The following is a 13,076-nucleotide window of genomic DNA, read 5'->3' on the forward strand; positions in this document are numbered from 1 at the left end:
ACTTAATCTATTGCCCCGGCGCTCTAAAGCTGGCAATACACTGATCGAAATTCAGACACTTCAGCAGGGATCAGGAGAGTTTCGATCAATGTGTGGCCATCCCAGCCCAACAGAAGTCAAACTTTTGATGGACGTTTGTTGGAGGGACATGCTGGAAAACTTTTGGCCATCAGTGGCTGCAGCCAATCCTTGATCACTGTATTCTGACAGTGAAGGGTCCTGCTGTCGATTACAATGTCCTGGCGTGGGGATTCCTCCATGCACCTTGATTGTGTGGATGGAGGAATCTGAACAAGAGAAAATCTAACGGTCTTTGGCCAGCTTAAGTTTAAAGAGGGATCTTTTTCACATCTTATGGAGATGCCCAAAAATGGTCTGATACTGGCAAGATGTGTGTGATATTTTATTAATGCATTAATCCTTCACAGTTCTCTTGAACCAAAGATAATTATCCTATGTACAGTTGTGCTCAAATATTTGCATACCCTGCCAGAAATTGTGAAATGTTGGCACTGATATTGAAAATATGATTGATCATGCCAAAAAGCCTGTATTTCTTTTGAGGTTACCTGTGGATTTTATTTTATATCCGGAACAATTCTTCTAGTAGTTGTGGCTGCAATCTTTTTTGGTCTACCTGACCTTGGCTTGGTATCAAGAGATCCCCAAATTTTCCACTTCTTAATAGGTGATTGAACAGTACTGACTGACATATTCAAGGCTTTGGATATCTTTTTATATCCTTTTCTATCTTTATAAAGTTCCATTAGCTTGTTACACAGGTCTTTTGACAGTTCTTTTCAGCTGTAAACTTTTGATCAGGGCCATTTGGGTGATTTCTGTTATTAAGATTTAAAAAGTAGCCAAACAACTATGTGATAATAAATGGCCTCATGTGATCATTACCCTAAACAAAAGACAGTTTTTTGGCATGATCAGTCATATTTTCAATATCAATGTCAAACTTTCACGACTTCTGCCAGAGTATGCAAACCTTTGAGCACAACTGTATATTCAAACTCCCTTTTGATTGAATGTCAAAAAAGAATTGGTGAATGTGGACACCACTTCAAAATTGTCAGCATAAGAACAGATAAATTTTAATGAATAAATAAATTATTCCATCAATGATCAGAGAAAAAAACATACCCTTCCCTTCCCATAAAAATACACACCAGAAAAGACTGGGGACTGCTTATAATATAAGCAACCCTTGTAAGAACAATATTATGTACGCAGAAACATACACTATATTGCCAAAAGTATTGGGACCCCCTCCAAATCATTGGATTCAGGTGTTCCAATCACCTCCATGGCCACAGGTGTATAAAATCAAGCACATAGGCATGCAGACTGCTTCTACAAACATTTATGAAAGAATGGATCGCTCTCAGGAGCTCAGTGAATTCAAGTGTGGTACTTAGGTTGTCACCTGTGCAATAAGTCCATTCGTGACATTTCCTTGTTACTAAATATTCCATGGTCAACTGTTAGTGGTATTATAACAAAGTGGAAGCAACTGGGAACAACAGCAACTCAGCCATAAAGTGGTAGGCCATGTAAAATGACAGAGCGGGGTCAGCGCATGCTGAAGCATACAGTGCGCAGAAGTCGCCAACTATCTGCACAGTCAATAGCTAAAGACCTCCAAACTTCATGTGGCCTTCAGATTAGCACAACAACAGTGTGCAGAGAGCTTCAAGGAATGAGTTTCCACGGCCGAGGAGCTGCATCCAAACCTTACATCACCAAGTGCAATGCAAAACGTCGGATGCAGTGGTGTAAAGCACAACACCACTGGACTTTAGAGCAGTGGAGATGTGTTCTCTGGAGTGACGAATCACACTTCTCTGTCTGGCAATTCGATGAACATACCTGGGTTTGGCGGTTGCCAAGAGAACGATACTTGCCTGACTGCATTGTGTAAAGTGTAAAGTTTGATGGAGGATTATGTTGTGGGGTTGTTTACCAGGGGTTGGGATTGGCCCCTTAGTTCCCGTGAAAGGAACACTTAAGACGTTGGCATACCAAGACATTTTGGACAATTTCATGCTCCCAACTTTGTGGGAACAGTTTGGGGATGGCCCCTTCCTGTTCCATCATGACCATGCACCCGTGCACAAAGCAAGGTTCATAAAGACCTGGATGCGCAAGTTTGGGGTGGAGGAACTTGACTGGCCTGCACCCGATAGAACACCTTTGGGATGAATTAGAGCAGAGACTGGGAGCCAGGCCTTCTCGTCGGACATCAGTGCCTGACCTCACAAATGCGCTTCTGGAAGAATGGTGAAACATTCCCATAGACACACTTCTAAACCTTGTGGACAGCCTTCCCAGAAGAGTTGAAGCTCTTATAGCTGAAAAGGGTGGGCCAACTCAATATTGAACCCTACAGACTAAGACTGGAATGCCATTAAAGTTCATGTACATGTAAAGGCAGTACATTTGGCAATATAGTGTATGCACTAGTTGCACTCAAATACGAGCAGAGAGAAGTTCAATTGTATCTTCATTTAAACTTTAGTAATATACACAATTGCAGATGACTGTCAGTTGTTCCACTTTCAATGGCATCAACCCCTTATGAATTCAAAGCTGATATACTAAGTTGGATTTATTAGGTTGTAAAGTGATAGCCAATAACGGAGAAGCTATGACTCATACACACTTTCCAGACCCTAGAGACTAAGCAAATGTTTCCTCCATCCTATAAGTGCACACATAGAGCCATATACGTATCCAGCTTTAAAGTGGTTATAAAGCCAAATCATGTTATTCCTTAATGCATTCAATGCATTAAGGTAAAAAATGACCCACTGCCTGTTTCTTCCCCCTCCCCCTAAATTTAGTACTTACCTGAGCCCTTTCTCGATCCAGCTCAGTGCCCATCTGCAGCAGCACTGGTTTCGGTTCGTCTTCTCACAGGACAGATTGAGAGCTGTGGGAGCCAAAGTCAAATCCTGTGAGAAGGAAGCAGGGCCTAGTTGCGCTGTGTTGTCTACAGTATGGACGCACACATCTCAACTCAAATTACGCACCCGCACCTTTGCCCCATACAGTGGCGTCTCTAGGCAGGTGCGGGGGGTGCGCACCGCACTGAGTGACACCTACCGCACGGCAGCAAAAATTAAGCAGCATTTAGTGTAAAGCAATATGCCAGCCATGCACAGCCAGCCCTTAGTGTTCCCAGCTACCTGAAGCTAGTAAGCAACACCATAGATGCAAGGGTTTTGCATTCTGTAACCACAATTGTGTGTGAGGTTGTACTTTGTAGCAGCACAGTTGTCACAGCCCTATTGCTAGGCATACTGTGTATTGGAAGTTGCTAAATATTGTAATGCACTTAGTTTTGTTCTGTCTAGGTTTGTAATTACTGTTCTTTCTTTTTTTTTTTTTTTTTTGTAACACAAATGTTGAAATTGTAAGGCCCTGTTCTTCTAAATAAAATTTTTTTTTGTAAAAACAACTAAGAGTTTGACTTTAAAAAATGCATTACTAGGCCGGAAAAACAACATAACAGTTAATATTTAATTTTGTCTGTAAGATACTTTATCAAACCCATGGATATAAAAAAGCATCTTGATAAACACACATAGAATTACATATTTATTCAGCCAAATTTTCAATTTGCTTTTGATTATTTTGTAAGGTCCCAAGCACTTGATCCAACCGCAGAATATAAAATGAAATATGGACGCCGTGGATTGGCTTTAATCTTCAACCATGAATGGTTTAACTATCAGTTAAGACTTCCCGAAAGAAGAGGTACCACAGCTGATCGAATTAACCTCGAGAGAAGGTAAGAGTAGAAACAGGAATAAGTTTCAATATACAGGGTCCAGCTGTCCTAATGTATTAACAGTCAGATTTCACCTTCTGAAAACTTAACGTGGATGCAGCTAGGATGCATAGTTTGCTCAGAGGTGTAAAAAAGTGTCTCTGCACTATCCTGGAAGGAGTTATAAACCCTTTTTGTTTTTTTTTTTGCATTTGTGCAGGAACTAATGACCTATATATGTCATCTCTTCAGAAAGATGGTATACCATGCATTACTTATGTCCATTATTTTCTCAGAAGTATGCTTTTCACAGACACATACACATTCACTGAGATGCTGAACTTAAAACATTTCCATAGTAATACACAATCTGTTTAAATAAACCCAATTCCCAGGCAAGTTCTTGTGCCAAAAGATGGAGGTACACCCCCTTCATTGTATATTGCACACCTCTGGAGTGTACCAGTGGTTATCCCACCTTCTTATGCAGGTGCCGACAGATTAGGACCCTAGCATCCTCCCAAATTGTAACTTCCTGCACTATTTTTTTTTCATTTGTCACTACTACTACCACTACTATGTACCACAGATCTGAATTTTTTTTACAAAAAATAACGTTAAAGGTCTACTCTTCCCAACATGATGTTGATTAACTAGTTGGTTAAAGTGGTTCTAATGTCTAAATGATTTTTAACCTTAAAGTAGTAGTAAAGCCACTTTGTAATTTTTTTACCTACAGGTAACCTTATAATAAAGCTTACTTGTAGGTAAAATAAATATCACCTAAATGTGCACCGTTTAGGAGCTATTTGGGTTCTTATAGCCGTAGCATAGCCGTGCCATTCCTTCAGAGCACTGTGCCATGTCCCGAGACTCGCATGCGCGGGAGTGATGTCATCACGGCTCAGCCAGTCAGATGACTGGAGCTCGCAAACCCGTAAGGAAGACCAGGTGAAGATGGAAGCCTCTACGGTGACAGCTCGCCACTGGAGGACTTCGTTTTAAGGTACGTTTTACATAATGTGCTAGTATGTGATGCAAACTAGCACTTTATGCCTTTACCTTGCAGGGGATTTTTCTTTTGGATGCAGTTTACTACCGCTTTATTGCATTCCCTGCATTAAGATATAAAAAAAACCCATATCTGTCCCCCTCCCCCACCCCTAAACACTTACCTGACTCCTCTCAACGATCCAGCGCTGTCCTGACTGCAGCACCACTCTCCTTTTTTTCCTGGATTCACAGGAAGAGGCGGTAGCTGGGACAAGGATTGCCAGAACTGTGTGTGTCTATGGACGCACACAGCCTGACTTGGGAGCTTGATGGCACGGGTGCCCCCTTAGCATCCAGCTTGCTAAAGGGGCACTCAGAGGAAGAAAGAGCAGACGTGCTGGTGGGGAACCACCAAAGAGAAACTGCTCAGGTAACATCTTTTTTAATTTTTAAAAAAATTACCTTCAGTACCACTTTAAATCACTATGTAACATAACTCCTAGTAAACTCTTTGTAAAAGAAATTGTCTTTGTGTAAGACAGGCATCTGAAATATCAGAAACAAGTGTGGGATGCATCTTGTTAGCAAAACTAGAGGCTTGCCATGCAAAATTGAAATAGAGTATCCAGTCTTACAAAGTTGTTAATTTGATTGTACATAAAAACTCATAAAACACATGCAGACTAGTAATGGCAATTCTTGCTAAGGCTTGTGAAACCAAATTTTAAGAATGCAAGCTTTACTAAAAATGTTCTTATAATCCAATCCAATGCAGTAAGTACAGTATACTGTATAGTACTAAAATAAAGTCCATACCTCTAACCCCCTTGGCGCTGAGGGGCCACATATTTACGTACCCAATGTAAACAAAAGATGTGCCAAGAGCGTGCATCCGGCACATTTACCGCCACCTCACGGAAAGGTTCTGATTGCTACTGGCGGTTGGGAGCTTTCCATTCATGCGACCGTCATGCCAGCCAATCAAGGCGGTCACATGACCCTTATCCCTGCCCAGCCCCACAGCGTCACAAACCCCTTAAAGGGCCAGGAGGCGCTGGCATCAAGGAGTTAAAGAACCAAAAAAAAAAGCCACAAAGCTGCATATAGTTACATGTTAGGTTGAAAAAATACACATGTCCATTGAGTTCAATGTATTAACTGGCTAACTTGTTTATTCAGCTTAACTCAGCTCGGGTTTGATGTAAAGCATTACTACAATTGCTATTCAGCCGAGGTCCATCAACGTATCCAAGAAGGTGAGTCAACCTAGCTTAAAAATCTTAATGATCAAAATAAATACCTATAACAGACTTTATATAGTTTCCTTGCTTAAAAGATAAGTTCACCCTTTAGTCAAAAATAATAAATGCACATTTTTATTGCAGGTAAAATAATGTGCATTTATTATTTTTTCCACAGGACCCTGGAAAGCATTGCACCAGCGATCAGTAGATTGCTGATGCCATGCAAGTCTCCTGCAGACCTGTCAGAATATCTGCTTGCCGTACAGAATATACAATCAAGCAGATATACTGACAGGAAGCTTCAATGAACTATCACGACTCTCCACAGTGCCGTGGTAGTTCATTGAAAACTACAAGCCCACAGCCACTAAGGCTGTAGGAACTTGCAGTTCATTCATTCATGGAAGGACATGAATGAATGATGCGTCCATGTGGGCGGAGGCCTGCACGGCCTCGCTGTTTTCAAATTTGACAGATAGTACAGGGAGAAGTCTCCCTGTACTATCTGTCAGAGGGAGGGCAGGGCAACAGACAGGCAGCTGCGGCTATGGGAGGGCAGGGCAGCAGACAGGTAGCTGCGGCTATGGGAACATGTTACATGTTCCACCCTAAAAATGGGTGAAACGTGACATGTTCCCAAAGGTGAACTGATCCTTTAACAGTAGAGGTTAAAGATAGGACATTTTGGTCTTAAAATTGGCTAAAACTAATAGTCCAACATTGGTAAATATTGGGTATATTGCTCATATATTAAAACTGTTTGCATTGTCCTTTTGTCTATGTGTTAAAGTGTTACTAAACCCACAACAGTAAAATCAGTCTGTATATGCAGTAAAGCATGCTTGTAATACTCACTGTGGAACCTAAGGGGTTAATCCTCTGCATTGTGTAAAAAAAAGGCTGTTAGATCCTTCCTTCTCTGCCCCTCCTCTTGTTGAAATGACCACCTGATACAGACTGAATCCGTAGTCACATACACATGCTCAGTTTGGTGTGTATTGCTAGAGAGGGTTTTTTTTTTTATCTTGGGAGGGTGCATGTGATCAGCACAGGGCCAATCAGCACTATCCAGACAGAGGGTCAGAGGTTTCACATCCTCCTAGAACAGAAAGAAAACTCCTACAAGCTTTAACCAGTGCTCTGCTGAACTCACAAAACCGCTGATCAGAAAAGGTATTTAGCAGTTTATATTTACTAAAGTAATTGCATTTCGATGTTCTGTGTACTGTAGGAGACCAGATATAGTGAATGCAGAGTCCTGGGTTTAGTATCACTTTAACATAATAATGGAAGTAATTATTAATTAAAATAATTGTCTAATTGTTTCGTTTTAGCTGCAGCAAGTGACCACAGTGATGCTGACTGCTTCCTTTGTGTCTTTCTGAGCCATGGAGAAAATGGTCATATATATGCCCATGACTGTGCAATTGAAATTAAGGAATTGACAAGCCCTTTCAAGGGTGACAAGTGCCCAAGTTTAGCGGGAAAGCCTAAAATTTTCATATTTCAGGTAACTGTAAGGTGAAGTTTATAATTTGCAATTCTCACTGCTGTAGTGTCAAACTTATAAAAGTATGTATAATGTATACTTAAACAATGGGGTCTTAGCGCGGTGGTGTGGCTTCCCATACTGTACATTTGCAAAATCATGCAACAAACATATCCAGTGAAAAAAAATCCCAATACATGTAAATTAATTGGTTTACATGAAAGTTATAGCGTCTACAAATGGTGGTATATATGCTGGAATTTAAAAAAAATTTCTTTATACTAGTAATTGCGGCGATCAGCGACTTATTGTGGGACTGTGGCAGGCATTCTGACACTGCGGGTGGAACTAACTGCCACTGACATCCCAATGACACTAATACAGTGATCAGTGCTAATGAAAATCACTGACACTGTACTAATGACACTGGGCAGGAAGGGGTTAACATTTGGGGCGATCAAAGGGTAACTGTGTGTTGTGTTGTATTTTACATTATGTGTTGTGTGTGTTTTACTAGGAAGACAAGCTGCTTTGTATTGCTCTGTTGTGCAGAGCAATACAAAGCAGCCTGTTCGTGCTGACAGGGGAGAGATCTGTGTTGTTTACAGTGAAACAGGAACAGTGAAAGGGGAGAGGTCTGCTTGTAAACAACACACATATCTCCCCTGTTAGCACGAACAGGCTGCTTTGTATTGCTCTGCACAGCAGTATTAGTGTCATTGGGATGTCAGTGGCAGTTAGTTCCACCCACAGTGTCAGAATGCCCGCCACAGTCCCGCAATAAGTCGTTGATCGCCGCCATTACTAGTATAAAAAACATTTCTTTTTAAATTCCAGTATATATACCGCCATGTGTAGACGCTATAACTTTCATGTAAACCAATTAATTTACCCGTATTGGGATTTGTTTTAGCAAAGACATGTAGCAGAATATATTTTGGTCTACATTTATGATAAAATCTGATTTTTAAAATTTTTTTTACTGGATATGTTTTATAGCAAAAAGTCAAAAATATTGGTTTTTTTTTCCAAATTGTCAGTCTTTTTTGTTTATAGTGCAAAAAATAAAAAACGCAGAGGCGATGAAATACCACCGAAAAAAAGTCATACATTTCATTTGGGTGTAGCGTTGCATGACTGCGCAATTGTCAGTTAAAGTAATGCAGCGCCGTATTGCAAAAAAGGCCTGGTCAGGAGAGGGGTAAATCCTCTGGAGGAAATGTGGTTAAAGCTAAAAAAAATGAAACATTTCTTTAAATATCATGCCTGGGGGGTTCCTTAAACTATCTGCAAAGTTGGACATCTGTACAATGTATAGCAGAACTTTTTTTTTATTACATTTTTATTTAAAAAAAAAAAAAAGAGCATGGGGGTCCCCCCCACAATCCATACCAGACCCTTTAGGTCGAGTAGGAACGTTAGGAGGGACCCCACAGTAAAAAAAGCAAAGAAAAAAGTGCATGGGTTCCCCTTAAAAGTAAGGCCTGGTAGGACTTTTAAGGGGAACCCCACCTCCAAAAAGCTTGGGGTCCCCTTCAAAATTCCTACAAGACCCTTGATCCGAGCACAGGCATAGCAGGGCAGGAAAGGGGGGGGGCGTTCAGGTGGCCCCCTCCCTCCCTGCAGCTTACCAAGCCACGTGCCCTCGGCATTGGGCCAGTGTCCCCCATAACAATGGGGACAAGGGCCTCTTCCCCACAACCCTGGTCCGGTAGTTGTGCGGGTCTGCAGGCAGGGGCTCATTAGCATCATAGCACCCCTTTAAATAAGTGGGCACCCTGATGCTGCCCCCTTGTGAATGAGTAAGGGGTACTTGTTCTCCTACCCTTTCACAAAAGGGTTTTATTTAGAAAAAATAAATTCACCAGGCTTTTGAAAAATTCCTTTAATTGAACAACAAAACAACAACCATTTTTGACAAGTACTTTAAAAAAAATAGCCAAAAAAAGTGGTTCCATTGCTGTAATCCATCATCAGTCATGGTGTTGTCCTGACAATACGGATTCACTGAAATTTAAAAAAAACACCCGCTGACCTGTCCACATTCGCCACAATATGACATGTCTGACAGTTGGTCAGATGTAAACAATTGGGTGGAGCTAGTGGTGATGTTGGTCACCAATCATGGCTCTCACAATGCACTGTGAGAGCCAGGGCAAACATACGAATGGCCAATGTTCAACTCGAACATCAAACCCATCCCTAGTTTTGAGATTTAAAGCAGAAATTGTGTAATTTTTAAGAAAGTGGGTGTGGGCACCTGTCACAAATACTTTAGGTACCTGCTCTCCCCCTCCAAAATTCCCAATGATGGCAGAGGGAGGGGGGTAAGGGTAGAAAGATGAGTGGAACTTCCTATTTAAGGTGGAGTTCAGCTTTAAATCCGGCCATACATGGATCAACTTTCGGCTGGTTCAGCAGGAACCAGTCCAAATTTCGGTCCATGCATGGGCAGGCTGGTTGTACACAAGTTGATCTATCAACTGACTTGTGTACAACCAGCCTGTGGGGTTTTCCTGAACAATCAGTGCTGCCGACTATAGCCTCCACTACTGACCATTGTATTCGATGGTGGGGAAGGCTCCCTGCTGTAAGCATACAATACCACTGTGGGAGGGATTCCCCCATTCACATCGAATCTGTGGATAGGGAAATCGAGGCATTTACTTTCATTTAACTCTGTGGCTCTGCCTAAGGATCTGAGCACATCTGACTGTATATCCATCATTACCTCTTTTATTCCGTTAATACCTCTTTTATTTGATATCCTTAATTGATCCCCAGTATCATACTGCCAGTGTATACTATGGGTGTTTTACAGCACTGCAGGGAGTCTAAAGTTTTTAACCAGACCAACCATGTCTGGTAGGCTTGTAGAGAAGGCAAAAAAACCCTGAAACCAGCACCTGGATAATTTGGTCAACCCTTTGTGCATATACTGACAAACTAGGCAATGTGTACTACACAGTCTTGGCAACCCATCACAAACACGTCCATGCTCTAGTTTGGGTCCCAACCCATAGTTTAGGAAACACTGCTCTTGGGTGTTCATCTTTTTGTATGCATCTTGTTTTTATTTCAGTTTTTAATCTAGAACTTTCTCTGTGTTGTATAGGCATGTCGGGGCACTCAACATGATGAGCCAGTCCGTGTTACAGACGCTACTGACAGTGCTGTGGACCAGCCGGAGGTTAATACAGTTGAAGTAGATGCAGCTTCCGTGTACACTCTGCCTGCTGGTGCCGATTTCATCATGTGCTATTCTGTTGCAGAAGGTATTAATTTTTAAAAAATAATTTTTTTCCATTATATCAAAAATATGCCATATCAAAATCTGTGGAGACCAAGAGTTCACTTCCTCTAAGCTGACCTTTATCTAAGAGCAGCAATTTCAAAGGTGAACTTCAGGCAAACAGTTAAGTACACAGCTGTAATACTGTATGATTTATAGTTGTAATAGTTGGCAAAGGATTTATATTCCTGTCCATCCAGTCCTGAAATTTACACAGCACAGCCTTGTCAGGCAGACTACTAGACCTGATTTTTTTTCAGTACCACTTAGGCTAGGTTCCCACCTATGCTGGTTGCAATTGAGCCATTTCTGCATTGCATTTTGTGTTGCATTTTTATGCGTTTTGCGGGAGAGGGGGTTCTTTTTTTTATTTTTCTTGTTGCTAGACAGATTTAAAATGTAAAACTCATCAAAAACGCGGCAAAAATGCACTACATGCATTTCCATTGAAGTCTATAGAACCAAAAACGCAACTTTTTGCGTTCAGAAAAGTCCATGACATTTTCAAAAAACCGCACTGGGTAAAAACACGGTGTGACGTGAGTCACTTTGGGTGGGAGGCCCATGGAACCCAGCTCACTTTGGAGAGGTGGGGAGACCCCTGATTCAGCTCCCCATATCCTTCTTATGTGTAAGTCACCCTGTGCCTGTTAAGGGTATAGGGTGATCTGTTCTCATATTGTGTAGACATGCCTAGGAGATAGGTGGGGTTTCTGGATTGTTTAATGCCATGTGGTTGTATCCCATTGTTCCGTTGTGTGTCTTGCTTTGGAGCAAACTATTATGGGATGTATGTGTGTATTGGCTTGGTGGGGGGTGTTTCCAGCAGCCCTCCCTCCTGATGGGACTGTCTGTTGGTGTCTCTCTCGTTCCTAAATGTAGATTGCCCCGCACTGTGTCAATATTGGGGGGGGGGGGGGGTTGTTCCCTTGAATGTATATATCTTGTATCTGTGTTAAAATAAGTAGTCTATTTCCTGATTTTACTTCAAGACTGGTGTCGTCTAGTCTTGTTTGGTCAGGTGTGGTGTCTGTGGTCGTTGTTCGGACGGGGAAGCGGGAGTCTAATGGAAATACCCAAGCGCAGTTGGGTCCGGTTCCGTTACAGGCGGAGATGTGAAAATCATGTTAAATGGACTGTACTGCCTTTCTGCAAAATGCTGCGGCAAACACTTAGGTGTGAACCTAGGGTTACTTGTTTTTTCTACTCCAGCCTGTGATTAGGAAGTAAGGGAAATGCATATGACTTATAAGCATATCTCTCTGTCACACTGCTGTCTCCTCCTATCAGCGTGTCCCTAGTTAGCACATGTACACTGATTGGAGCTTTGTGCTGCTTTTCCCTCCCTCAGTCTGATCCCTGCTCTGTTTTGATTGCAAAATACTAAAACCACATTCAAGTAGTTACCCTACTTGCTGTCTTTTACAGTATATCTAAATGGAGGTTTTGTTTTGAGCCATAGACTACCTTGTTACCTTTTACTATTGTAAGAACCACCTACTCAAAGTATACAGTATGTTCTGCCAAAACTTTTGTTTTTTCCAGTTTTTTGGATAGTAAGAGGAAGGTTTTACTGCTATAAGGAACTCCATTTGAAAGATTTTTCCTGCCTTTCTGTTCCACTGACAATGTTTTCATCAGACTGGAAAAGAGTAAAAATCTGGAACAGGGGCACAGACAGCAATAAATAGCTGACAGAGATTCTGTCCTTACCTTACTGTGCTAAAAAGCATTTCTATTTCTGAAGAAAGAGGAAATCTCTGTAGTGGAAGTCCAAAATAACAGGAAAACCCAACAGAGCTTTTAACCCTTTCCCACTCTGTCAGAAATGGGAAAAAACGTTTTAGTTGTTTATGCACTTTAAATTATTTTAAAGTGCAAATGTTTTTAACCACCTCAGACCCTGGTTCTATGTCTTCCCACAACAGTTAATTATTATATTGTAAATATTATATATAATATAAAGGAGGGCCGCATAAGCATTATGGCTGCCCTCAGAGGGGCGGTTGTATCTGTAAGACTAATATACATGTATCTACTCTTTTTTCATAATAAATAATTGTCTCTGAATTTGATTATTACTGGTTTTAGTAAGAACCTAAAGACTTAAAGGATAAGTTCACCTTTTAGACAAAAATAATAAATGCACATTTTTTTTGCAGGTAAAAAAAATGTGCATTTATTATTTTTGTCCACAGGAGCCTGGAAAGCATTGCACCTGTGCGTAGTAGATCACTGATGCCATGCAGGTCTCCTGCAGACCTGTCAGAATGTCTGCTT

At 41.3% G+C, this 13,076-nt stretch overlaps 1 protein-coding gene across 1 annotated transcript in view; it reads left to right on the forward strand.

Annotated features, from left to right (window-relative positions):
- The window catches only part of CASP6 (caspase 6), a 69,193-nt gene that overhangs the window by 54,235 nt on the left and 1,882 nt on the right, over positions 1 to 13,076 (forward strand). Inside the window, exons 5-8 of the mRNA XM_089668518.1 lie at positions 3,650 to 3,799; positions 5,951 to 6,027; positions 7,350 to 7,525; positions 10,620 to 10,779. Of these exons, the coding sequence (XP_089524644.1) occupies positions 3,650 to 3,799; positions 5,951 to 6,027; positions 7,350 to 7,525; positions 10,620 to 10,779 (563 nt within the window). The remainder of the gene's footprint in view (positions 1 to 3,649; positions 3,800 to 5,950; positions 6,028 to 7,349; positions 7,526 to 10,619; positions 10,780 to 13,076) is intronic.

Source organism: Staurois parvus, unplaced genomic scaffold (genome assembly GCF_062004578.1).
Source record: "Staurois parvus isolate SC_StPar_1 unplaced genomic scaffold, SC_StPar_1.0 ptg000058l, whole genome shotgun sequence".
NCBI classification, from domain to species: domain Eukaryota; kingdom Metazoa; phylum Chordata; class Amphibia; order Anura; family Ranidae; genus Staurois; species Staurois parvus.